At 42.0% G+C, this 27,218-nt stretch overlaps 1 protein-coding gene across 2 annotated transcripts in view; it reads right to left on the bottom strand.

Annotated features, from left to right (window-relative positions):
- Positions 1-9,615: 9,615 nt before the first annotated feature.
- CRADD (CARD and death domain containing adaptor protein) overlaps positions 9,616-27,218 on the bottom strand; it is a 75,218-nt gene continuing 57,615 nt past the window's right edge. For both annotated transcript variants that reach the window (XM_054631578.2, XM_077178754.1), the window contains exon 3: positions 9,616-10,134. In XM_054631578.2, the coding sequence (XP_054487553.1) occupies positions 9,839-10,134 (296 nt within the window). In that variant the 3' untranslated portion in view covers positions 9,616-9,838. The remainder of the gene's footprint in view (positions 10,135-27,218) is intronic.

A 27,218-nucleotide genomic window follows, 5' to 3' on the forward strand; every position in this document is an offset into this window, starting at 1 on the left:
TATTTGCTTTCTCACTATTCATCATGCCTCTGCAGAGAGTCACAGCCAGTTTATCAGTTACCAGGAGCATGCTTTCTGGGCTGAAAAGCAATTTCCTTTTCTCCTCTTATTGCAGGAGCCTAAAGAGAGTTTGATTTATGCCATCAGTTTTAGATTTAAAAATCTTCAGCTTCACCTAGGTACATTTCCTGGAGATCAGCAATGCTTAGTATAGTAAGCATTTAGTAATGCTTAACAGATGAGCAATTCTGTTATGCCATATGATCATCTCTCATACATTAGGTCTGGATTTTTCCTACCATGTTAGTTATAGCCACTGTCAAACGGTGTTACTCTTCCTCTTTCTCCTACCAAGCTTAGGATCCCAGGAGAGGTCACAGCAGTGAATGTGGCAACCCTGCATTTGCCTCTTCTGATTAGCTGCACTTCTGGCTTGCTATTGTGCAGCACTCCCCCACTTTGTTGCTGTAATAGCCCTTAAAACATAAGTGTTCACCAACGAGCTCACATAGGAGAACACAATGGCATTATCTGAGAAACATTTGCTGGGCAAGTGGCATTCACCACTGCATGGATGGCTTAAACTCAACTGTTGGATTTCTGCAGGGTTTGTCAGAACCACAGCCACTGTGGCTCACCCTGAGGGTCTACACAAACCCACACTGTCCATGGTGGGGGAGGCACAGGGGTACTGGCCATGCATCAGGCCCAGCTTGGGCATGCAGCAAAGAGGTGCTGTGAGGAACAAGCAGGAACACATCCTCTGTACTAGGCCCAGCACTCACCCCTTAGTTGCCCAGGGAGGAGGTAGATGCCCCAATCCATTCAAGGCCAGGTTGGACAGGTCTCTGAGCAAACTGGTCTAGTTGTTTCCCACCTGATTGCAATGGGCTGGACTAGATGGCCTTTAAAGGTCTCTTCCAACCTAAACTATTCCACGATTCTATCATTTTATAAAACTTCAGAGAACAACCTGCATTTCTATGATGGGACAGTTGAGAGAGATTTTGAAGCAGCTGATACTTCTGTTGAGTTAATTTGGTTCCCAAGGAACCAGCTATTTTGGTTACCACTGTATTGAAGCAAGGCTGTGCTTTGACTCACAGGCCCATACCAGAGCAGGGCAAGCCCCTCACAGCCTCAGACAAAGCAGATTTCTCCAGCCAGTGGAGCCATGACACCCTCCAGCTCCACCAGAACTGCACCCAATAGCTTGGGCATTGAAACCTGTCTCCAACCCATGGTGTGAAAACCATCCGGAGGACTTGGATGGGATGGCCAAGCCTCATCATCCAGCCCTGCATGGTGCATGTCCTGATACTGGCAAAGCACTCCTGTCCCCTGTGTGGTAGGACAGTGGTGGCCCTGCACCCTCGGCCCTTGCTGGGTGAGCACCAGCCATGGTCAGAAGTGTTTGCTGTTGCTGCCTGTGCTTGGCCAAGTGCCCACTGGTGCTTCTCTCAGGGGATGGCTTTGCTTCATCACTCATGGCTTGTCACCTTGCCAGCATGCACGCCTTGTGGGATTAGCTTTTGGAAATTGCAGCTGAGTGCTCTGTGAGCAATATCCCTTCCAACAGGAAAGCATGTTAAACCCAGAGCCACCCTGTCAGCTGGATTTCAGAATTAAATCTGATGTGTTGGTAGTGCCTGCCTCGGAAGAGAAAAAAAGAGAAAGAAAAATTCTGCTTTCTGTGGCATAAAGACAGGGGACCAGCAGGTAGGGACCTGGGGCAGCACTAGGAGAGAGCTCTCTGGAAGCTCTGAAGCATATTCCCTTCCTCTCTTGACCCCCTTCATTCTTGTCCTCTACATGCTTATGCACACATGTCCCTCTCTGACCTGCTTGCTTATTGCCTGGCTTTACCAGATGCACAACAGCTGACTTGCCAGAGGCCCATGACATGGAAGCAGGGAAACCAACAACTCCTCACAGGGAGCTCAGTCTGCTGCTGAAACAGAGAAATCACAGACCTCAAACTCACAGCCAACTGGTCAGCCAGACTCACGACTTCATTTCCACTGTGATTTTCTCCAGATCTTTGTTATTAGTCTTGCCTGCTGATATTATGTGGCTCTTGCTTTAGACAACTAGTTTCAGGGGTTTAGTGGATTTCCTTTTCTCAGAGTTCTGTGGGACCCACATATTCGGTAGTGGGTGAGAAAACCTAAGTGTATCACAAGGATGTAAAACTCTGGTTGCCTCTTCCAAGGCCCATGTTGACATGCTTTGTACCATGACTGAGAAGCACACCCATGCTCCTCAGAGCTCCTCTTTGCTCTGCAGAGGTTTTTGGGGCTCCTCCTGCTTGCTGTACAATGGCTGCTTGCTTTGACAGCAACCCTAAGTGTGTACAATCTCAGGCTCACTGTGCCTTCATCGAACTTTGCTCACCAAAAGTCTGCATCAGTCTACAAATTGCAGTCTGAAGTAGTTTTTCAAATGTTGCAAATTCAGGGCCAGAAATGGAGAGCAAGAATATGTAATTATTGAGGCTCATTTCACATGCAGACATCAGACCCAATGCCACGGAGAGCCCAGTGAGGGGCAAGTAAAATTCCTTCAGAAGGTTTGCTTTCCCAGGTCCCTTTGTGGCTTGTTTATTAATCCTGAGATTTTTCTCAGAAGTCTTTATTATCCAGAACACGGGTGTGTGCTGTTTGCATACTGCTTCTTGGAAATTACTGGGAGGCAACTTACTGGGAGGTAATTCTAGATGGGAATCTGAACCAAAGGTGTTGCTTAAGCACTTCGAAGAATAATTGAGCACTTGCTATGCAGTTTGTTTAATAACCTGAAAGATGGATCCTTATCAGAAGTCTCCACATGCTTTAGTTACTCAATTACTTTCTTATTTAAATAAAGCCTATCAAATATGTCCATAAAAATAAAAGCACCTCATAAGAGGCAGTTTCACTGAGGTGTGCCTCCTCTAGATAATTAAATTAAATGCTGTATTTTCCTGCTAGTATGTATTTATATCCTTTTTCTTTACAGAGGTGCTGTGCTGGGCTTTCAAGGGCAATGACTGTGCCATGAGTCCCCAGCACTACTCCTGTTAAGGTGCCATGGTGGCAGATGTGGTTAACTCATCCTGACTGGTCTCAACCAAGTGGAAACATTCACAGCCCTTTCCTGGAGTTCACACGGTGAAGCTGGGAAGATTCACTCTCCTGATGGAGAAAGTATGACTAAAAAAATAAACATTGAAGCAGTGTAGGAATCTCTGTGTGTTTGCTTCCTAGAGAATAGTGTTCAGTGTACATGTAAAAAACCCAGAAACACCCCCCTCTAGTTTCCAAGGAGAACTTAATGATTGTCTTCAGGATAACCCAAAGCTAGTGGTGCAAAGATAGACAAGTATAATAAATGACAATAAAATAGCTAATGATTGGAAACACAGTGAACAGTGACATGCAGAAGTCACAGACAGTAGAATGATTGCACATTTTCAAAGTCAGAAGGGCCACTATTTGAGGCCCATACCTGAGCTGCATGCCACTGGGCAGGCTTACTTAAGAGCTGCCAAATAACCAAGTGCAAGCATCCCAATGGCAGGGAAAAATTTCCTCTACCAGCACAGAACCCAAACCAGAGAGGAAGTGCTGGACCAATTCTTAATTTAAGAAAAAAAGTGATATTGTTAACCAAAAATTAATCCTGACTCCAGAATTACATCTCCAACTAGGAGCACTGCTGATGGGCACTAAGCTTGAGCAGTGCTCCCAGCTAAGGTGTTGTCCTAACCTGCCCTGAGCCTGTTCATGGAGGTGACTCTGTCATGCAGGAACAGGACCTTGGGCACTTTAATATTATGCCTTGGCACACATTCCTCAGGACAGCCCTCAGAAGAGACAGAAGTAACTCAGCAGCCAGTGAAACAGCTTTTGAGCATATGTTGCAAGGAGCTGTTAAGGAGGTCTCTGTGCGTCCTCTCCATGTGAATGAACTTGTTGCTGGTGTGCTGAAGGTCTGGCTGTCATCCTGAGAACCCAGTGACCTCTCTGCACAAATCTCAGCAGCCAGAGCAAAGCACAGTACCTACTCTGCCCCAGGGTCTGATGGGTTTGTCCCGCTCATGACCTGAGGCAGTTCAAGTACTTGGCTCATTTGATCCTGCCTGCCCTTTCCCAAGTCTGACAGCAAGAGCTGGTTCCGTGTGGGTCAGATGTCAAAGCTGTAAAGAAAGAAGAAAGAAAACCCACAGATTTCTATTACATTGTGCTTCTTTTGGGTCAGCAGTGGCTTTGCAACATTGATCTCAAGGTGGAAAACTCCATGAATGTATTAATAGTCTCCTAAGCCACCAAATCCCAAGTTTTATGGGATTATTCTCATTCCAAAATGCAACATTACCTTGGTTTTGGACATTTTCAATATCCTTTGCTGCATGGCTCCACTTTTCTGGTTGTGCTTTTTTGGGTTTTTTTCCTTTTTCATGGCACTTACTTGGAAGTGAATAGTGCAAAGTAGTACTTGTGGCAGTGAAAAGAGGACCCCCTAGCCTAGAATTCCTGCTACATCTACAGAACTCCCTTTCCTTTTGATTGCCTCAAATCCAAAAAGCCTGCTTTTTCACAAGGAGATAGTAAATGCTACAACCATGCTTCAGCAGGTTCCATTTAAAGAAGGCCTAATCCAAAGTACACTAAAGTTAATAAGAGACTTTTTGTCTCTTTGCTGTTGGGGCTTGGAGCAGACATCAGCTTCAGAAATGGTACCTGCATCACCTACAGATGTTTAAATGCAGTCTCTTCCTGCAGAAGAGATAGGAATCCTCCTGTGCCATCATCAGCTCTACCCACCAGTTTCAAAAGGAAAATGCAAAAATGCAATTAATCTTTTTTCACAACGAAAATGCTATGTTTGGAAGTGGATTCTGCTAAAATACATATTATTTTTTTAATCTGCTTTTTTTGTTTCTGGCAAATGCTCATTTTTTTCAGGTCATTAGTTAAAAAAACCACAACATTCGGTGGGGGGGCCGGGAAGCCAAATCACTGGATTTATTTTTAGATCTTTACATCTTAGGTGACAGTAAGATACTTTGAAAGTTAAAATTCTTTTCATTTAGGGAAATCTGGAGAAAGATTTTGAATATTCACTGTAAACAGAAAAAGGTTTTGTCAACTGTCCTTTTAGCTGTACTTCTACTATGTCGTGGCATTAGTCTATGTCTATGGAGAATATGGAAGCTTATAAACAGATTAGCTCTCAGAGAGTGTTCTCCTTTCCAATAAGAAACAAAATTGGCAGCATGACCACATTTAGCATGAGATGAGCCTGCCTTTTATTTTCTTTGAATATAATATGACATTGTTTATTTTTCCAGACTTTTGCAAAATGTTTTATTCTATATATCAATGACTGTCATAAAATATGGCTCCAGATGGAAACTTCCCCCACTATGTCTGGGAGAAGTGGCTCACAGATGACTGCATTTTCATTTTACACTCTAGCCACTCTTAAATGCTGGGTGTCTGACATGCTTTTACTCTGAGAAGATCCTCCCCTTGTGATCATTCATACAGCTAATGCAGGTGAGAATTAGTGCTCTTTGGTCTTGCCTATTGCCATGCTAAGAGTCCACTTGTACTTCCAGAGTACAAACCAGATTTTTTTTAGTTTTAGTTTTTTAATAGAGCTTCTTTACAACTTAGAAGAGTTAAATGAGATGTCAAAGTCTCCCCTGGAGACCAAGGAAGAAAATCAATGATGACTTCTTCCAAGGACTGGAAGTTATGCCATCTGTTTCAGTGGAAGCTCCAGCAGTGGCCACATTTATGCTTTCCTGTCTTGCAGCTCCTAAACTCTGCCACAAATAAGTAGATACCAATAATACCAGTTTCACTAGTGAGGATTTTTTGACATTGGTTAAGAAACCTGAACACATCAGAGAGCAGTTTCTGCTGGCTCACCTTGGCCAAACTCATGCTCCATCCCAAAGCCCAAAGGGGCTGCACGCCTCACCACAAGTGGTGGAACTAGGGTTCCCCTGCACCAGTCCTGGGTGCACAGTGGGCAGGGAGGACAGGAGCCCCTGTGCAAGTCTCCTGTCATCACCTAAACTTTGGCACAAAGGAGTTTGAGGCAAAGGGAGAGACAGGGAAACTCACTGAGTTGCCTCAGTCCTGAACAATACTCAAGTCACAGGCTTGCCCATGAGATTTAAATAAATAACATTTGGTCTTAAATTAGCAGAAAAGAATAAACATTTTAAGATCTTCTGAGTGTTCTATGAGAGAAAAAGAGGCCGTACTATACATCTGAAGAATTAAATTGTCTTAATTGCATCCTTGTGCAAAATAAAGCATTACATACAGAAGAAAAATATTTTTAAGTGGATGGAAAAATCCACTGGGTTAAAGAAATACTACTGTCAGTTAAATGCATCCCTGCACTTGTGTAGTGCAAAAACAAGCTTTAATAAAAATGAAGAGTCTAATAGGAACATTTCCATGAATTTAAAATATCAGCAATGGAAACAATCTCATAAAACAAGTAAACCTCTCCCTTCAATATTTGCAACTCAAGTATTACAGCATTCATTTAGGCCCTGGGAATGTGAAAGCAACTATAAATTATTAATTATATGCTTTGCTCTACAATATGAGAGGCCAGGTTTTATAATCCTTGTCTAGCTGTGGCTCCTATAATTTTAGTACCAGGTGCAAGGGCTGTACGATTTAGCCCACCTAAAGAAGTTGGAGAAATTACCTGATATGACACTTACCCATCAGGTTTCCAGTGTCCCATAGCAGATACCCAGACAGATACCTGGCTTGAAAGGAAGCCTTATTTGGCATGAAATTTCATACCTGCTGAAGGTTGCTTTCTTAACCATTAAAAAGACTCTAAGTGTATTAGTTATGGATAACCTGACATTGGCCAACCATATCCTGGGTTGCATCAAAAGAAGCATGGCCAGCAGATTGAGGGAGGTGAGTCTCTACCTCTTCTCCACTCTCATAAGACCCCACCTGGAGTGCTGCTAACAGCTCTGGAGTCTACATACAGGAAGGATATAGAAGCACTGGAGTGAGTCCAGAGAAGCCCCATCAAGAGGACCAGAGGGCTGGAGCACCTCTCCTACGAGGAAAGGTTGTGATAGTTGGGACTGCTCAGCCTGGAGAAGAATAGGCTATGGGGAGACCTTATAACACCATCCACTATCTAAAAGGGACCTACAAGAGACCTTGAGAGGGACTTTTTACAAGGACATGTAATGATTGGACATGGAGGAGTGGCTTCAAACTGGAAGAGGGTAAGTTTAGATTAAATATTAGGGAGAAATTCTTAATTGTGAGGGCGATGAGGCACTGGAACAGATTGCCCAGATATGTTTGGATGCCTCATTCCTGGAAGCATTCAAGGCCAGGCTGGATTGGGCATTGAGCAAACTGGTGTGGTGTAACTGAAAGGTGCCCATGGTACATGTGTTGGAGCTAGATGATCTTGGAGGTCCTTTTGAACCCAAACCATCCTATGATTTCATGAAATTAAGAACATGAAATGCAAAGTTCACCCAGAGAAGAAGGTATCAGGGTCATGTGAGTGTGCCCATTACATTGCTTTACTGCCCAGACTGGCTGCCTCCTTGGAGCACTGTGCTCATTCTGGGTTAACTGGGGATGAACTGCCTTGAAGGCCAGCCTGTGTTCAGACTTGGTCCTTGTTGGTTTAGAGCAAGATAAAGTACTTACATTTATGACACCGGGAGTCAACTTCTTCCTCTACATCACATTTTCAGTAGTTCCTCCTGTCAACCATCTATAGCTTTTTTTCCTCCAAACTGCTGCCAGGAAGACTGCTTTGCCTCTCTTCCCTAATACGTAAACCATGCTCCTGTCAAGCTCACTGTCAGAATTGCTTCAAAGTTCTCATCCCACTCCCTGTGCTGGGCTGTGCTCATATGAATTTGCCAAATGTCTGTACACCTGCTCTGGGATGGTTTTCCACCTAAAAAAGAACATGTTGGCATTAAAGCATTATGAAAAAGAAAAAATAAAACTCAAACCCTAAATAATTTACCTTGTTTATCTGGAATTTTTGATATAGTTGATCTCTGGAAGTAGAATATGCCTAGTTAAGATCTGAGTGAGGTATAACACTTTCACAATTTACTGAAGGTCAGAACTCGATACAGAAGATTAAAACCAAAATATTACCAGATTGCTTCAGAACCTGCAGGAGCCAGATCCTGACAGAATATATTTTCTGTTTCCATGCTTCTAAAAACCAAGGCATATAGGATCTCTTTAAAATCTCTTTGTCTTTTCTAATTTCCCATGTATTTCAAAGTTTGCATATAAAAAGAACAAATTTTTTAAAATGAAAAGTAGTGAAGTTCATTCTTGCCCCAGTAAAAACTTCAGACAAGGCTGTTAAGCTGTGAAATTAGAGCAAATTTTGCAGGATGGGAAATTGGCAATGACTCTGTAGATGAAACAGTCTAAAGTAACTTGCTCATAAATAGCCCTTGAAACTCAGCATCAAAATTCTGTTCATCATTTACTGTACAGCAAACTGCTCAGGGAGAATTCAAATGTATTCTGCCTCTTATCAATAGGCCTCAGAGAGTATCTGGTCACTCCCATTGCCTTTGGATATCCTGCAGACTGATCCCCCCCTTGCCTGGTCAGCAAAGATCTCAGTATTTTTTCCCAGCAGGAATAAAATCTCCATGACAGAAGAGAAGGAGGAAAAGAACATAGGCTTCACTGTTTTTCTGCATAAAATCTTATTTTCATTGGTGGCACAATTACACTGGCAAAGAACTGAGGATAGCAGTGTCAAAGCTGCCCCCACTTGGTGCAGAAAAGCTGGTAGAAAGCAAATGAGCCTGGTGGATGGCTGGAGGGAAGCTGGAGGGAGAGCACTGGGAAGTTCATTTTGACCAGCAAGGACCCGCAGAATTCCCGACCCTGTTGGGTGTGCAGTGGTCAGAGCAATGTGCCTGTGGATGCTTGACCTCACCATGAAACAAGGCTGCCTGGATACCGAGCACAGTTCAAAGACTCAGCAGGCACCCGAGGTCTCCCAGTTTATTAGCAGAGACTAAAAAGGACAACTTAGAAGTTGTCTCCTTTTTTAGGCTGCTTCTTGCACAGTTTACCTGGTTCTTGCCTACTTCTGGTCACTTTTCTACTGTGTGTCTTTGAGAACTTCCCACCTGTGACAAGGCATATGCACATAGGGCTTGCCTGCAGAAACCTACACCCATTAAATTATAACAGCAGAAACCCTCACAGGCACACTACATTCCTGCTACTTCCACTTAGGGCCTTTTTCAAAGACAGATCAAAGTGCCAACCATCTATCCTAGCAAGAAACTCTACATGCTGAAACTTTTATAAATGTGAAATTAGCCACCTGCAATAACTGTTGTAAAATTGTTAAATTAGTAATGGTGATTAGTCTCATTTCTTGCTGTTATATCAGGCAACTAGCATGAAACAGCAGTAAAAAGGCTTCTACATAGTCCAGAAAATAAGTTAAACCAAGTCTTACTCCCTCAGTGAAATCGAAAACCTTGCTGAACTCACTGCAGGCTTGCCTGTTGCAAGAACTTTGTCACCCTATATCCCCACTGAAATAGCACAAAAGGGAACAGGAAAGAGTGATCCATTTTTTAATGCCTGCTAAAAATTAATCTGGCATGAAAAGAATTACAAGTCACAAGATGCCACAGAAAACTGGAATGTTTAAGCTTAATAAAATCACAGTTCCCAGTCCCATTTTTTTTTACAGCTTGAAGCATCCAATCTTCAACATACATTTCCATCCTCTTCACTGAATTGAACGAAACCCGTGGAGGCTCTGAATAAATGGCATGGCTTCACTCAAGCATGTACTGTATCACTGAAGGATCCACTTCCTCTGCCATCAGACTGGAGTGCAGGCTCTGGATTGTTGCTTTTTTCCCCAGGCGCTGTTTCCACAGCACAAACGCAGCTACAATCTGTGACTGCAGGTTGTGAGGGTGATTGACTTTACATCGATAGATGTCAGTGTGGGACAAACCCAAGCACAGAGCCACATGCTCCCACTCAGGTCCCAGCCTCCTTGCCAGCTTGTTCAGCTGCTGATCTGTTGGTGACATCTTCAAAATGCATGGTGCAACTTCAGGGAAGTCTGTAAAAGAGGGGAAAAAACAAAAAGAGAAAGAAAAAGCATGTATGTCACTAGGCAATGCTGCAAGAGTTAATGGGAGACCTTGACAAAGAAGGGAACAAGAATGAGCAAAGCTGAGGCAAAAGAGTTAATTAATTAAAGAAACAGAATACATATTTACCTAGAAAAATTAATAACATGATCAACCAGAAGATTAATCAGAGGAAAACTAATGCTCAGTAGACCATACTAGGGAGCCTTGTGGTTTTCAATGTCAGTAACCCAGACATCAGAACTGTACACCAAAGCAAAGACCTCCAAAAGTAATTATAAATTTTGGGGTAGTGAACAAGAAAGGTTTTCAGGGAACCTGTTTCCAGCAGCCATCATCCTCAATATGCTTGCACCAGTATGATACAGTGACAAGTGACAAACATGGGACCAATAATACCTTATTACTCCTATTCTGGGACTCCATTTACACACTTCAGAAATAACTTTGATTCCTTAGTTAATAAGTATTACACTATTTTTTTTCTCAGAGGGTTGTTCGCAGGAAATTCTGTCCTAAGACACCACTTAACCCTTTCTGCCCTGTCATACATGGCAAACTCATCTTGAGGAGACCAGCCTTGAGGGCTTTTCCTCTATTTGAATGAAGCCATAAGCATGGTTCAGATGAACCCAAATGAACAGGGCATCAACACTGTTCACAAATACAAATTATGCTTCCTTATCCCTCAGTTCTTGTTCTCAGATCTTGTAACATTCCTGAAATCAGGCATGCGTGTGCTACAGCTCCACTCATCTGACCTCTTTGAAGATGTTTTCAGGAGAATGCAAGGAGGTCCCCTTTTTTCTCAGAGATTTTTGCCTGATGTTAGGTCCCTTAGGATTGTCCACATACCCAAGAGAATGCACTCTTCATCCAAAGAGACACTTCACATTGAACTGGTACCTGAGGAGGACAGGATCAATGCAACTACCAAAACAGCCTTCATAGGAAGCATTAGATAGCTGTAATTATCAGCAGTAAAAATCTTGTAGGGACTGAATGAAGTTTTTTTGCACTCACAATTGATCTCTTTATGTGTTCCCTAGGATAATCTGATAATTAAAATAAAACCCCAAAAGTATTAATACAAAAAATGTCAGCAGTCAAGTGAGAATACATAGTATTCAGAAACATGCTGTGTGGGATCCAGCTCACCTAACTACAGGTAAAACCTCCTGAACTAAATATGCTAGGATTAATCACTGCTGAGAAGAGAAATAGACTCTTCTAAAATACAAATCCTTTCACTGGAAAGAAGATGTCTAAAATAATCAGAATAATTAACTCAACTCCTCTAAATGTGCACATTTGTCTCCACTGATTGTAAAAGGAGCATTAGGTACAAGCTCAAATGTTGATGTTGATGCTGTAAACAGCCAGTGACAGCAAAATCATTCTCTGCCTATAAGTTCAAACCATATGCTAGCCTTTAAAAAGGTGCATTTAGAAAAGCAGCACAGAATACCTACAAAGCATATTTGTTCTTTGATAGACTTTGTGATCAAAAACTGAAACAAAGAGTCAATGCAGTCTGCAATTGCTGCTCTACTTCTCTTGCTGAAGATACTGCAACAAAACATGGGCAAAATACCCCCTTGAAAAATGCTGATTATAGCCTGTTGCTCTGAAGCAGCAGACTCCCTACAGAAATGCTGCTTTGCAAAATCTAATTTATAGCTCCAATATCATGCTCACAGTCTCCACTGCAGCAGAACAGAAACTCCAAAAAGCACCATTCCTTCATTTTATCAAAAGTATTGTTTTTGCATAGAAGACCCAGAGCCTGCAAATGTTTGTACAATTTCAGCCAAATAATACACAAGAACTATACAAAGCTACTTTGAGTAAAGAGAAAATTACTTTCTGAAGAATATTTAGGTCTCTTTCATCTTTCTGTCTCCAGACAGCCAAAGGAATCTGGGGCAAGTGCTGGTTTGTGGATAGGGCAGAGGATGCACAGCTTCTGAAGAAGGCTGAGCAATACCTGTGGGGCTGCCCTATGCTGTCACACCAGATGTGATACCAGTTTCACAGGCAAGTCAAGGACAAGGCAGTGTCTTTCACGAATGCAAATAGCTGAGAATAAAATAAATATAGCTACACTGTGCTGTCACCAACAATACTTTTTGATATTAAACCCTTTCTTTGGCTTATGGTCAGCTACTGTGTACCCACAGCAGCAATACCTGCCAGCCTGGGCTTTTTGCTCTCCCACTGAAGTTTTCATACGTCACATCCACTAGCAGAATGATTTTATGATACTGAAATGTGACCAGGCAGGAAGGCCTAACAATAATACATGTCAGCTTGTCCATCCAGCCTTTGATATTAAGCAGACTTTTTTACTCCAACAACTATCTTGCCTTCAGTCTGTTATCAGCCCTTTAATAAGGATCAGAATAAAACCCATCCAGGAGATCTTTTCATCTTACACTACCATCTGATTCTAATATGGATGTGGAAAACTCTGGGACAGAAGCCAAATGTTAAATTTAATACAAAGGACTGGTATTTCAGTCCCATTTTATTTTCTGTGATAGCTCATTTTCAATTCTGATACAAAAACACTGAGGAAAATTTGAGATAAATATTACATGACAGGCAATATTATTTAGAGGTATAGAGAAATATTTAGTGAGATCTTTCAGTTATGACAAATGCAAAATCACAAAAAGATCTCGATATGTTCTAGGATTAACGCTACTCCTAATTTAATAAACATAATGGCATTTGAGGTGAAATAGAAATGAGTTCTCTGTGCTCATGCCCAAACTGCTTTGAATATATTGCAAAAATAATAAAGACACCTTTTTTTAGCTATGTTTACTACAAACTCTCATTTATAATCTCCACTTGTCAGGAACTGCCTGAGGGAGGTGATGAGATTAGAGCAGAAGTTTCAATTATGCAGATTCTGCAGTTGAAGGTACTTGAACTGCCTTGAAGGTACCTACCTTGAAAGGTACTTTTAGGATACTGAGACCTCATTTTTGAAAAAAAAAAAAAAAAAAAAAAAAAAAAAAGGTCAAGTTTTTCTTCTGTCAGGCATGCGCTTCCACTTAGCAAAACGAGGACTGCACTGGTAAAAATGGGAAGATGTGGAAGGAGCAGTGATGGTGCCTGGGGCACCACCAGAGGGTGTTGAGGGTTGCTCTGGAGAAGGAATTTGTGCTGCTGTCGCCTCCAGTGAGAGCACCAAGTGAAACACTCTGTCCAGCTGTGGGCACGGTCCAGGCTGCGGGGTGCCAGGGCCGCATGCCGCAGAGATTTAGAGGCTGAAGTCTCGCTGCTCGTGCTGAAGCCACTAAGATCCTGAGGAATGAGGAGCCAACAGCTCTGTGCTGGGGAGAGAGACAGCCTGGTGCTCTCTTGGGACCACCAGCCACCTGGTTCTTGGGACCATGAAAATCCCCTTCCACAGGGCTGGAGATGGGAAGGACACTCTCTGCACTGGTTGTGAAGTTGAAACTGACCCAGAGAAAGACCTGTGGCTTCTTCTAGTCAAAGCTGTAGCATGAGGGAATGTGCCTCTCCCCATGGCTGCTGAAGGAAGCTCATCCACACTAAGCTTTATCCTAATTGTTCCAGTTAAAAAACAGGAGATGTTGACAACTTGTGGCCTATGTGTACATCTGTACTTCCAGGCCATTGGACAAACCAAGAGTTACAATGGTGCTGGTGAGTGTGGACAGGAAACAGAGCTGGATATAAATAGTATCACAGATATAGACCAGACAAAACAGAGTCACCCAAATAACAAAGATACAAAAAACCACATGGGGCAAAGGCAGACAGTCACCATTTTGCATTTTTTTTTCTTCAGAACCTCTGGAGCTTTTCAGTAGGAGACACCACTAAGATACTGGAAAAATCAGGGGGACAGAAAACAAACTCACCTCAGCTGTGTCCCACTTGGCACAAATGGGAGGATGTAAGATAAGGCCCACACAGGAGACAGCAGTCAAAAGGGCTGAGGCATTTCTGGGTGACCTGTGAAGTACCCAGCTGATCCCTCAGAACTGCTGGGGCCCAAAGTGCCTTACAGTTTTAGCTAAAGGACCCTTCTCCATGTACATGTGACTTCTTTGTGCATGACCAAAAGCATTTGTTGGCATTTCAGAGAGACTTCTCCCCTGCAAAGTCATTACATTTTAATACAAACTCAACTTTTTGGGTTTTGGTCCCTGCTGTGTAAAAGGGACTTGGATGGAAATTGCACCTGAATCGAAAGTACTGAAAAAGTCTCAGTCAGTTGCTGCCTAATCCTATAAGAACAATGCCACAGGCAGTTCAGGAGACAATTGAAGAGTCAGGGATATATCATGACCCATCTTTTATCTAATAACTAATAAATCTGTCTGTTGGGAAAGGTGTTTCTGTAGACTGGTCTCTGCTTCCAGCACTTCCTCTGTATTTTATCCACCTAAAGGACCATGTACATACTTGTTGGATAAGACAGAAGGAGCTCTGGAAGAGGAAAGGGGAATCCAGCTATCTCTGAGCTGCACATTCTAATGCTGAGGTGCACAGACACAGTCCATTTCTCTGGTAAATCATTACAGAAAAAAGATAAAGATTTCGCTGGGAAGGTCAAGAATGCTTCCTAGCCTCCAGTACAGCACCTGCTTGAGAGAAAACCCTCCTGGGAATCAAGCAGTATGCTGAAATGAGGCATGCAAGAGCCCTTGGCAGGAACAATGCTAGGAAAATACTCTAATTTTTATATAATCACATCAGAAACATGTCAGAGAGTCTGGTCTTCAGACCTTCCATAACTGGAATGGGACTGTAAAGAGGAGTAACTGCTTGGGCATGCCATGCATCTGGCCTCAGCATCTCCCTGCTAGGTGTGTGGAGTCCTTCGCAATCTGGACTCAAGACGCTGACTGCTCTTCACTGAACCCTCTTATCAGATCCTCGTCATGATTTCTGAAGAGTTCACAGCAAGCATTTCAGAGTCCTCTTTAATCATCTTTTCTGGCATCTGGAGAACAGCTCTTCCCTGAGAAGTGGTAAAGTTAGATTAAGAGGTTCTACAAGCAGCAAACCAAAGAAGCCTCAGTTCTCCCTCCAGGATGTGAATCCTACAGCTGACTTCAGGTCTTCTCCAGCTGCTTATCTATTCTCAAGACACTCATGAAACTGCTCCTTTACTCAACAGCAAACAGACAGGCTTCTTGATTTTGGACAAGAGGTTCAGAGGCTATAGGGGTACATGCATACACACAACACCCCACAGCAGAGGAGTGCATGGCCCTGGTTACTAGAGGAAATTAAGCTAAAAGGGACTCTGAAGCTCCTCAGAACCATCATGGCTAACATGCCATCAGTAGCATGTAGGGCACTTCAGCTAAAGGAAAACATCCCTAATAATGAATGTAGTGTGAGGTTCTGCTTCCCTCCAGCCCACTTATTCAACTAGCCTGAGCCACAGAGCCAGCACTGGGTACAGAATGGGCATGGTTGCCAAGGCTGTGTGCTGTGTGTTTTGGCAGCCATGCTATGTTACAGAAATTATTTACTGACTGAATGTCACAACAGCAAACAACATGCACATAAATAGGTACAATTGCTTTAGAGTAAAATCCCCTTGGAGTGAGCAAAACAGCGAGAGTGTGTGATGAAGAAAGATAACCCTTGGCAGATGAGGTTGGGACAGGCTGTCATGAGCAGCAAGGTGGGGTTGCAGAACCTGAACTGAAGGACACTATGTAATGTTCCCACTAATGGAGAGACTGGAGACTTTTAGAAGCTGCAACTGCCCTGAGCTGCCAGAGATGCTGGATCAAAGGGACAGCAGAGAAGAAGCATTTTGAGGGATCCCAGTAAGTGCTACAGATCACTGAAGTGAACCATAAGATTATGGTGGAGATCCTGATGAGAAGGATGGAATAAAGAGAAATTCTTGGGTAACTGCAGGGGATGGCTTGGCTTGATTCATTAGAAAAGAAAATGGGAGGTTACAGTAGTCTCCATTAGTACAGTTGCTCTGCTGCTTTTTTGTTCAGATGTACTCTCCCAACACTATATTAACAGGTGAAACTACAGGAAAATGCCTGCCCTCTTCCTACATCACATTCAAATTCATAAGCCAGCCTGCAGCCATAAATGACTGGAGTGCCAGACAAGAGAATTTTATGTTTGTTTGAGTAGTCATGCTTCACAGTCTCTGTAACTTGGTAACTTCTGATCTGATGAATGCAAACATTATATACGGAATTTACATGAATAAAACCAACTTTTATCAATTAGTGATCATAAAACACACTTAAGCATACTTCTTCATGGTAATTTACATTTCCAAGTATCTTAATTAAATTATGAAAGGCACTAATCAAAATGAAAGCAAATATGAAATACATTTTTAAGACTGGCTGCATTCTTCCTCATTGTACTGGTTTTTGTGACTTGAATTAAAAGATACTAAGTTCTCTGTCTTATTTCTAAAAAACTGGAATCTACCATACATATGACAGCCAATATGCAGAATAAATTGTGACCATGATCCTTTGATAACCAAATCTATGGCACTTCCCTGAAGTGAAGCACAATCCACCCAAGGTACCAAATTCAGCTCCTTCCTGCCAAAAGCTTGCTGGGACTCTGCATTGGTGGTGTAATTAAAAAGTACATATATCTTCATTTGTTGGCAGCTCTTCTCCTCTGTGAGCTCTAAAATACCACACTTTGTGACGTTAAGTACATTTTGGGTATTAGGGGAAGAAAAACAGCATAAAATTTTGTAAATCTACAGGCAATTCAAAAACACAAATGTTTCTGTTTTGGCTCAGTACCAGCAGCTAATTCATGCATTCTTTATCACTTGCTAAGGACTGCCTAGTAGCTGCAGATGTGGAAGCAGACTGCTAAAATCTGAAACATAAACATTCAGATTTCATGACAAAAGTTTTCAGTTGTATTCCCACTATTCAGTTTCAGTAGCTAGAAAGTTATCTTGGACATGTTTTAATCTCTCCTACAGGTTTTGTACCTCTACAGATCTCTGCTATACTGATAATCTTCAGTATAATCTATATTAAACAGATTGTCAGAGAAGTCTGTAAATGAATTAATTCTCTATTCAATTTCCATCCTTTTCAAGCCATAGGGAACAATCCCCATGTTTAAGGAACTGAAAGAGATCGGGTTTTCACATCTTTGTTCACATTTTACTGGAAAGAGCAGGGAGGAAGTTTCAGCAGTTAATAGTGTGGATGTTATTTTGTTTCCCATGAAAAGAAATTAATTACAATCTCACACAGTATTTCTCTACTACTATATACTGTGAGATCAAATAATTAATTTCATAAATAAGTGGCAGCTGCAGATGCAAGCAAGGAAAAGAGCACCTATGCAAAGTAAAAGAAACATAACACAATATAATGTTTACTCTCTTTTCAGGCAGGATGACCCTACATTACAGTCAGGATTAGATTTAATCATTCTGTGGCTTTATAGCTTGCATTTGATGTTGCTCTAGACACTGAAGTAGAAGTAAAATTTGCTTAATATTTCCTATTGATTTCTATATTGTCATACATAAGTGAGTAATATGCATAAGCACTGAAACCACAGCTAATGATGGCATCTTTGCAGTGTACCTTTGATACAAATGCATGAACAGGTTCAGCATGCAGCAATACACTAAGGGAAAAAAGAAATACCTACTGAATTGTTAGGTTCTGTGGAACATTCAAGCTTTCAGGAACTACTAGACAGCACAAAGACACTTGCTAGTCTGAAAGAGTAGAGATGAGAGGTTTTGTTTTACAGGCCAGCAGTTACAGCAACAGACAACCCTACAAATAATGCTGAAAAAACCAAATTCTGAAGTATGTCACTGCATTTCTATACAGTTTTCAATGCTCTGCAGTTCCTAGTGAATTGAATGGTGCTTGATAATACAGAACCTTCAACCACTAATTACAGATCTGAAGCCCACAGAGCCATAATTTCTTAGTCAAGTTGTTTCTTCTCCACGCTATCACAAATAAAAATAAATGATCAGCAGGTGATTATATGAAGTTGTGATGATCATAAAATACATTCATATTTGTTGTAGATGTCTCATGGTATCATAGGAGGCAAATATTTACCCTTGTGGGTTGGGCAGCTCTGACAGATTAATTCACCCACTCTAAGTGAAAAACAAAGCTAACTGGAGCAATTAATGATTGTTTTGTCAGTGAGGTGACAAAATCATCATGCAACTTTTGTCAAGGGATTGGAAGCTATCTTCTTTTGACAGACATTACTTGAATGCTTATTTCAAAAAGCCTGAGCTGTCTTTCAAAGAGCTGAGGCAAGTGTTAATCCTGCTGCTCCTCTGCACACAAGAATCAAAGATTCCTTAGGCTTTTAATCTGCTGAGTACAATAAGTGAGTAAACTTTTTTTACTAGCAACTTTTATCAAGAAATCTTTCTAAAGACTACAGCATTTCAGCAATAAAATCATGTGTTTGAACTTCAGCTATCAATACTCCTTTCATGCAACAACAACAACAATGACACTGCTAGCATGAAGGACTGTTTTCTTCTAAAACAAAACTAATCACACATGTTTCCCTCACAGGACTTAAACCAAATGTGACAATAAGCCATTATATTTAGCCTTGATAGAACTTTTCATTCCTCCTCAAGATTTTTTTTCCTTCAAGTTGGCTCTTCTTTTTGCTTTGGCTCAAGTCATTAGAAATATCAAAGATCTGCGCAACAGATGGAGCTTGGTTGTGAAGAATGCCTTTGGCTGGTGAGGATCTTTGCCTGGCAGGTGTCAAACCAAAATTAATACTGCATATATTATAGTGAAGTGAGACTGCATTCCTTTCTGACCACAAACATGTATTAATAGAACAAGCCACGCAGAGCAAGCTAAAACAGTACTATCATTCTGCTGAATCCTCCACTGCTTGGCATTTTATTTAATCATTTACATCCCTGCAAAACAAATAAACAAAGTGCAACAGGTTTGTTTAGTGTCTTTTTAAAGACATTTTGCATTGGTGTAAAAGACTCCACAAAATGCCATAAGCAACACAGACATAGACCCCTGCTGGTTTATTTTTTTTCTTCCATTTTTTGTATCAGTGCTCGAAATGCTTATGAACTTCAGTAGGCTTTTTAACATTTCAAAATCCACAGGAAAAAAAGGTAGTAGTATTAAAATACAATGCTCAGCTACGATCAGTTGCTATGCCTGGCTTGCCAAATGCAATTCAACAGCCTGAGTCAGAAGACAGTGCTTTCCACGAGTGTCAGGAAGGAGGGCTTGAGGTGGCATCACCTGCTTCTCTCCATTTTCAGATGAATGGGAGGCTTAGCATCACAACCAGTCCTCTCAAGTGCCAAGTCAGTGGAAGATACGCAAGAAATCAATTTGGAATCTCATGGCTGGTTTCACAGATCCATACTGTCCAACAGCAATTTTAGCTATCCAATAGGGCTGTAATTTTAGAAGGTCACAGCCACAAGACTTTTAGTTCTCTGTAAAGCAAATGTTAGAATGTATTTGTGTGTGTGCACATACACACATGTATATATATATAGATATAGATATGTATATAGTATGTATGTATGTATATATGTATACACAAATCCCCCTAATTTTTCAAAATCTTAATTAGAGTATATGAAAGTCTTAGATACATACAAGTCAAATTCATTCCTTTTTTAAAATTTCATTTCTACAAATTCAGGTCACGGATCTGTCACTTGACCCTGGTATGAAAAGGGTGAAAACGGGAGAGTGGGTGAAGTAATTTCCGAAATCGAGGTCCTAACTCAGAGAGCACTTTACGCCAGCAGGGACTGGATGAGCACTTATTTCGCTCCTTGAGTCAGCAGTGACATAACACCCTGCAGCATGTGCTCAGCTGCAGGGCTCGTGGCTGCCCTGTGACATGGCTGCTGCCGGGTGACACAGCACGCTGATCCTCTGCAGTCATTAGAGATCCCAAGACAGCAGGGAAAGTAAGGAGATGACTCACAGCTGCAACCATGCACTCGAGGGCTGAGGACCCAATTACTTTTCTACTCACTCAGGAATAGCACTTTGCCAAAGGAACTGAAGTAAGTTCAAAATTAAACAAGGTATTGGCAAATATTTGCATTACTTAGGCTATTTGTAGAAGATTTATGCTAGTATTAGTGGGATGATTCATATGCAAAACCTAAACATCTGAAAAAATATTTTGCTTAAACAATTAATTTTCATGTCTCATGCATAGAGAACATTTTCCCTCATAGTTCTGTAGTCTACTAGCTGCCAGACTTTGATCCAGAATTGAAATGTCAATCATTTTGGCTTTTGTACCTAACAAATCAGAAATAAAAATGTTTTAACACCAGAATGAAAAGGCTGGAAGATTGGTAGACCATAAAAGATTTGTTTTACTTGGTTTGGGATTTTTGCACAGCTATGTCTAATCTAAGTAAGGCTGAAACAAAACAAAAAGGCAGAACTAAAAACTAGACAAATCTCTTCTGTCCCAAACATGCAGAAATACAAGAGATGTTTGTGTCCCTGAAGGAACTAAACCTGAAATCCTGCCACAAACAAGACAGCAGGGCTGTTATTTCCTTGACAACTGACATCACAGGAACCTCTTAGAGGTAACAATGGAAAGCAAATGTTAAAAAAGGATTTTTTCTTTGCTTAAGCAAACATCTTTTAAGTTCTACAAACTCAGAAACAAAGAAATCAAGATACTTTTTTTCCATAATGTTGAAAATGTTACCACCACAACTCTAAACAACCAACCCACCTACCTTCCTTCCTTCCTTCCTTCCTTCCTTCCTTCCTTCCTTCCTTCCTTCCTTCCTTCCTTCCTTCCTTCCTTCCTTCCTTCCTTCCTTCCTTCCTTCCTTCCTTCCTTCCGCCACTTCCTTCCGCCACTTCCTTCCGCCACTTCCTTCCGCCACTTCCTTCCTTCCTTCCGCCACTTCCTTCCGCCACTTCCTTCCTTCCTTCCTTCCTTCCTTCCTTCCTTCCTTCCTTCCTTCCTTCCTTCCTTCCTTCCTTCCTTCCTTCCGCCACTTCCTTCCTTCCGCCACTTCCTTCCTTCCTTCCTTCCTTCCTTCCTTCCGCCACTTCCTTCCTTCCTTCCTTCCTTCCTTCCTTCCTTCCTTCCTTCCTTCCTTCCTTCCTTCCTTCCTTCCTTCCTTCCTTCCTTCCTTCCTTCCTTCCTTCCTTCCTTCCTTCCTTCCTTCCTTCCTTCCTTCCTTCCTTCCTTCCGCCACTTCCTTCCTTCCTTCCTTCCTTCCTTCCTTCCTTCCTTCCTTCCTTCCTTCCTTCCTTCCTTCCTTCCTTCCTTCCTTCCTTCCTTCCTTCCTTCCTTCCTTCCTTCCTTCCTTCCTTCCTTCCTTCCTTCCGCCACTTCCTTCCGCCACTTCCTTCCGCCACTTCCTTCCGCCACTTCCTTCCGCCACTTCCTTCCGCCACTTCCTTCCGCCACTTCCTTCCTTCCGCCAACATATGAAAACCCAGCTGTGCTGTGTATAAACCACACAGTGCCCACCACCTAACTGGGCCTTCCACTTGCACTTTAGTGTGTGGAAATATCCTAATAACAGAGGGTTCATGTGCAAGTTTACAAGCACCAAGTGCAGAAGACAGATGAAAATTTGGCTGCAATTCTTTGGTGTTCTCTGATCTCAGGAGATTCGAGCTTTCTAAGTCTGTTACAGAGCCTAGGAGTTGAATGCTAAAGCCACAAGACTGACCTATTTAAGTATCTTTATTCAGTCTTGCTGATTGAAAATGGGGGCTTCTTATTTACTCAAAAGAGGTTGACAAGAACATGAAGGTACTGCTACAACTCAGGCTTTTCAAGATATGCTATTTACTAGGCATTACATACTGATATTTATACTGTATTTGAGACATTTGAGAACTTCAGGCACCCCACGAAAAATCCTTGCTTGAGGCATCTTGGCATTTATACAGGTATAAAGGTTTTCATGTCAAAAATTGCCAAGTAAATGGGAATAGTTAAGCTGAAAACTGTAAAAAGCCTTACTGTTTTCAGGAAGCTCTGTGCAGGCAGATTGTGAGTCTTGGGACAAGTATCCTTAGATTACCTCAAGAAGCCATACCTCCTTTTTAAACAATCCATGTCTAAAGCATTTGACAAAGAGACTTAACAGACCCCCTCTGTAAAACAAGCAAAGAAAGTAGAAGCCATTTTTAATACGGCTCTTTGTGTCATGCAAGTATTTCCACATGAAAGTAGAGAAACTCAGTCAACCAAAGATGCCTGTGTCTGTAAGTAAGGCAGGAGCACAGATTTTACAGGGAGCAAGTCTGTTTGGAACAGCTGAACAAAAGCTTGGTGAAGGAATTTCAAGCGACATAGAGAAATGTCTCAGAGGCACAACTGAAAAAAAAAAATTGTAGCTCTGTAAACCCACAGAATACTCTTTCAAAGACCCTAAGGAACACAGCTTGAGAAGATCTATCAAGTAAGATCAGAGCTACATGCAGGGACAGCAGGAGGCAGCTGAAGCAATCTGCAGCACAGCTCTAGTGGTTATCAGTCTCTGACCCTGAGAAAAAAGATAATTACTGCATGAATGTTCACATTAGATCAAACCAGAAAGCCCAGGAAAATACATATCTCTGCTAGAAAGTGAGAACTCCTCAGGTTTTACACAGCAGTCTACAGCTCTGTATGTCCCAATCCAATATATTTTCTTTGACTGACAACACAGCTGTGGCTTTAATTTTGAAGTCCACATTTTTCAGTGTGAATCATTAAATATAACATCTTTGTGCTCCTCAACAGAAAAACAAATCCATCTCTACTTTTTTATTCCTCTGCAGCCTTAATTTAATTGTGCAACATTTGCTTTAGAAACATATTTGAAGATGTTTTAGATGTGACCTCATTTATACAGCATCCCAGGCTTTCCAGGAACCCTCAACCATCAGCCTCCTAGCCTTTCTTGTATGTGACCTACTGTCTTTTATGGCTTCCACACTGTAGTGTCTGCATGCTCTCCATGTGACTGGGAGGGGAGATGTTCTGCTAAACACAAACACTTAGGGAGGGGAGCTTGCAGTCTCAGGTGTGGGTTGTGAAAAAGGCTTTGTATGTATTAGGTTATATACACAGAGTTTGCCAAGATTACGTTCAAATAACTCCAAAGAGCTGAGCCTACACAGGTGAAAAAGGAAGAGCACCAGAGGAGCCACCAGCCCAGTAGCTCATCTATCCTGGATTTCCTACTCATCACCACAGCTTTGAAAGGTGCCCATCTTCAGATGCTGATGGAGCCCTGCTTCACCTCTGCAGTTTTAATCAAAGACTTAATTAACCAGGTCCCAGAAAAGTAAATAATAGATTGTCCCAAGTAATCTTGAGTAAGGAACTGAGCATACTAGAATATGGAAATCCACTAAGGTACAGATAAAAAAAGGGAGCAGACAACCAAAGGGGTCATTTGCTATTTGAGCTAGAAAGGCTGAAATGTTATGCAAACAAATAGGTACATATCTGCACCTCACCTCTACTCTGCCAGCTGCTTCACATGGGATTTTAAGGCATTGGGTTTAATATGGAAAAATATACCTTTGAATCAAATTCTGATGTCTGCATTTACACAAAGTGATAGTTTTTCCAGGACAGTTCACAATGTAGATTCCTTTTGGCCTCTTACTCTTAGCACTGACTTAGTCTATTCCCACCTTCTGCCACCTTCTCAATCTCTCTTCTCCTCCCTGCCTCATGTTACAATTGCTGGAGGATTCTGGAGCTGGGACAATGTGCTACCACCACATCTGCCCACCAGAGAAAGGCAGCTGGTCTGTTCCCCAACCCCTGCTGGGCAGGCATGCAGCCCTCCTGCTGGATAGGTGGACTTGTCTGTCAAAGGTATGTTGCAAGTTTTTCCATTACAAAAATCCCCTCCTACTTTTAAAAAACCCATTTGTTTTTTTCTTTTTCTCCTCCTTTTCCAACTTTTTCTGTCCTTCCCCCATTATTTTGAGCAGGAAGGAGAGTGACACAGAGAATAATGCTTTCCTCAGCTTCTGTTGGAAAAAATCCACAAAAAAATTCCACCAAGAGGGAGCTTTTACTGGTTTGTTTTGTTTGGTTGCTTTTTTTGTTTTGTTTTGTTTTGGCCCAGTAAGATTCAGAAGCCATATTTTAAACTTAAAATTTCCTAAATAAGGGTCCAGTTAATACTGTCATTTTGTGTGGAAGATAGCAAAAGCCTGGTACCTCTGTTTCACTAAGCACAGATTCCAGCTGTGTGGCAAGAGGTCAGCTTGAATTTTTCTCTAGCTGTATTTTTTCAAACCTCTTTTCAGGGTTTCAGTTGTATAAATCAAACCCTGAATCCCAGTGTAGATGCACAGCTTGTCAGGCTTTCCTTCTGCCAGTTGGCTCTGCACTTCCCAGTGTTAATTCCCACTGCCTCCACATGTTTGAGAAGGAGGGAGGAAAGCACTGGTGAGCAAGGAGAGGACCAGAGCAGCCAAAAGCTGCAGGGGCTTCCCCTGCATGGAGAGAGCATCACAGATGGGTGCAGCTGGTAAGAAAAAGGTGCTGAGGCCACTGATTTTCCAATGGCATTGATGGGCAGGGCTCTGAGCAGGTTTGGGACCCTTCAGTCACTGACAAGAACAGTGTGTGTATGTACCACACACTGGCTTGGTGACAACTCAGGAGTCAGCCTTGTTTCACGTGTGCTTTGTCTGAGCAGATGGCAAAGCATGATGGCTGCTGGGTTAAGATTTTGCTGCCAAACCAGCCCCCAGCTGTTTTCAGACTGCTGCTCTCTTTACCAATGCAAAAATAGCCATCTCCCTAATTTCCTCCTTCAAAGTATTATTTTTGATATTACAGAAGCATACACCTAGCCAGACTATATAATTAACATGACACAATTTTTAATTATCTACCTACAGCCATCTTCCTGCTCTAACTGGTGGTGGTGGTGTTGAAGGGTTGTTTTGCTGGGGGCTTTTTGAGACTACCATGAAAATTTGAATTCCCAGGTAAAAACTCACTCAATACAGAGCCTGCATTACCAGGTGTAGAAGGTGACCCATCACTCTAGCTGTACCACATCTCCCATGAAAAAAAGCTTTTGACACAGAAACAACCCCAAATCTCATTTGCAATAGCAAGTACATAAGGCAAGACTGTTCCTGAAAAGACAGTGACAGAAACACATACTTAATTAGTTTATTCCTTCATCAGCTGGGGTTTCTTCATATATATTTTTGTCCAGGAATGTCCTATAAGGCTAGGTTGTTAGCTGACTGGGACCCTTCCAGCAGTCTCCAAGGTTGTGCTGTGACCACAGGGCAGCACAGTTTCCTTTGGATATCCCTCCTTCTGACAGCACAGTAGGGCTCACTAGCACAGCAAGCTGTAACTCCATGCCACCCTGACGCAGCAGCAGGGTGAAACTCCTGAAACTCAACAACTATCTACAAAACGTGAAACAAGGGGAAATCCAACCTTGTGACCTCGTTGGTGGAAGTTCCAGACAAACCAACACAAATACAGCTCTTAGAAACATGATGAGTTCTGGGGATAAACAACCAGCATCCTCTCTCCTCCATACTTCTGCGTTTGCTTGCTCCTAGAAATAGCAGAAGGAACACCCCAACTGCGTGAATACACACGCACCTCTCAGCAGACCAACAGCAAATGTTGATCCAGCAACTGGAGCTGGAACACAGCAACCCTACACCAGCAATAAAGCACCACTGGGTCAGATGTTATGGTGTCAGTCCAAATTAAGCAGCACGAAGCATGCATCAGCCAAGCCAGCAGTCCTCCTTAGCTTCAGTGAGCCTCGAGCTGAGCTATGTGGAATTGCTACTTTCCACATGGAATATCTCATTCAAAGCAGGGGCTGTCACTGCAGCTGCAATAGCAGCACTGATTTTTGGTGTGATAAGCTGTATTTAGAGCAGGAAAGTATTGCTCGGTGAGCTGAAAAGCAAACCAAACCACGAGTGATAAAGTCATGAGCTTCAGGTTTTAATATCTGGTGTCAGTCCCATTTCCCAAAGCAAAGGGTAGTTTATGAACACTGTAGACATTTTCTGTCTGAAGCAATACTAACATGTAATATCTTTATTTAGATAGCACATGAAGTGTCCTGCATCCCCACCCACACAATGGTCTGATTCTAGATCCACCCTACTGTTGTTCGTGGCAGGAAATCTAGGTGTGTTGCAGAACAAAACCAATGGGTCCTGATATTCTGCAACATCAGACAACTTGTGATTCCTTCCTCACAAGACTCCAAGGTCCTCCTAGACCAATTTTAAAAAAGGAAAGGGCAGGAAAAGGAGGGAATGCTAGACAGATCTGTGGTGGAACTAAAAAGTCAAGATTTCTGGAGCTTTTATCATATGCTGTAATTGCAAAATCATGCCTCCTGTCTTTCACATAAACAGCAAACCTTTTTGTCAGGGTACGAGATGATTAGGAAATTCCCTATGCTCACCTTAATTTGGTTTCTTCCCTCACTTGGAAACATGATTTCAAAAAAAAGATCAGGCCATTAAGTGTAGTCTAGACTATTGTTTCTAAATACTTCTTTCAGCGTGGAAAGGACCAACCATGGAATAACCAAGCAAGTCACCCTGTTATGCAACAGGCAAGAAAACTGTTTGTGCTGCTACAATGTGTTTTTAATTCCTCTGAAGGCTGCCTTCCCCCAGGGAATTCCAGTAATCTGACTGATTGAAGTGTGTTTTGACAAGTCACAACAGTCCAGAAAACCCACCTACGAAATAACATCCTGGTACCATCTTCCAAAGTAAACTGAAATCTTGGTATCACAGCTCATTTTGTAAAGTATTGTGCCATAGCTTTCATTTGTTATGAGAACATAGCTTGAGTTTTAGGTGTGGATAACAGGTGGTGTTACACCTATTGATGTACAGCAAGATGTAATCTTCCCCTGTTCCAGGTTTTTGTACCAGCAGAGGCCCCATGGATCGTCTCCTGAAACTGACCAGAATAAAACCATACTGTCTTAATATATCCTTATTTAATCTACTTTCTTACACTTTAGATGAAC

This window comes from Agelaius phoeniceus, chromosome 5, assembly GCF_051311805.1.
Source record: "Agelaius phoeniceus isolate bAgePho1 chromosome 5, bAgePho1.hap1, whole genome shotgun sequence".
In the NCBI taxonomy this organism is placed as follows: Eukaryota; Metazoa; Chordata; class Aves; order Passeriformes; family Icteridae; genus Agelaius; species Agelaius phoeniceus.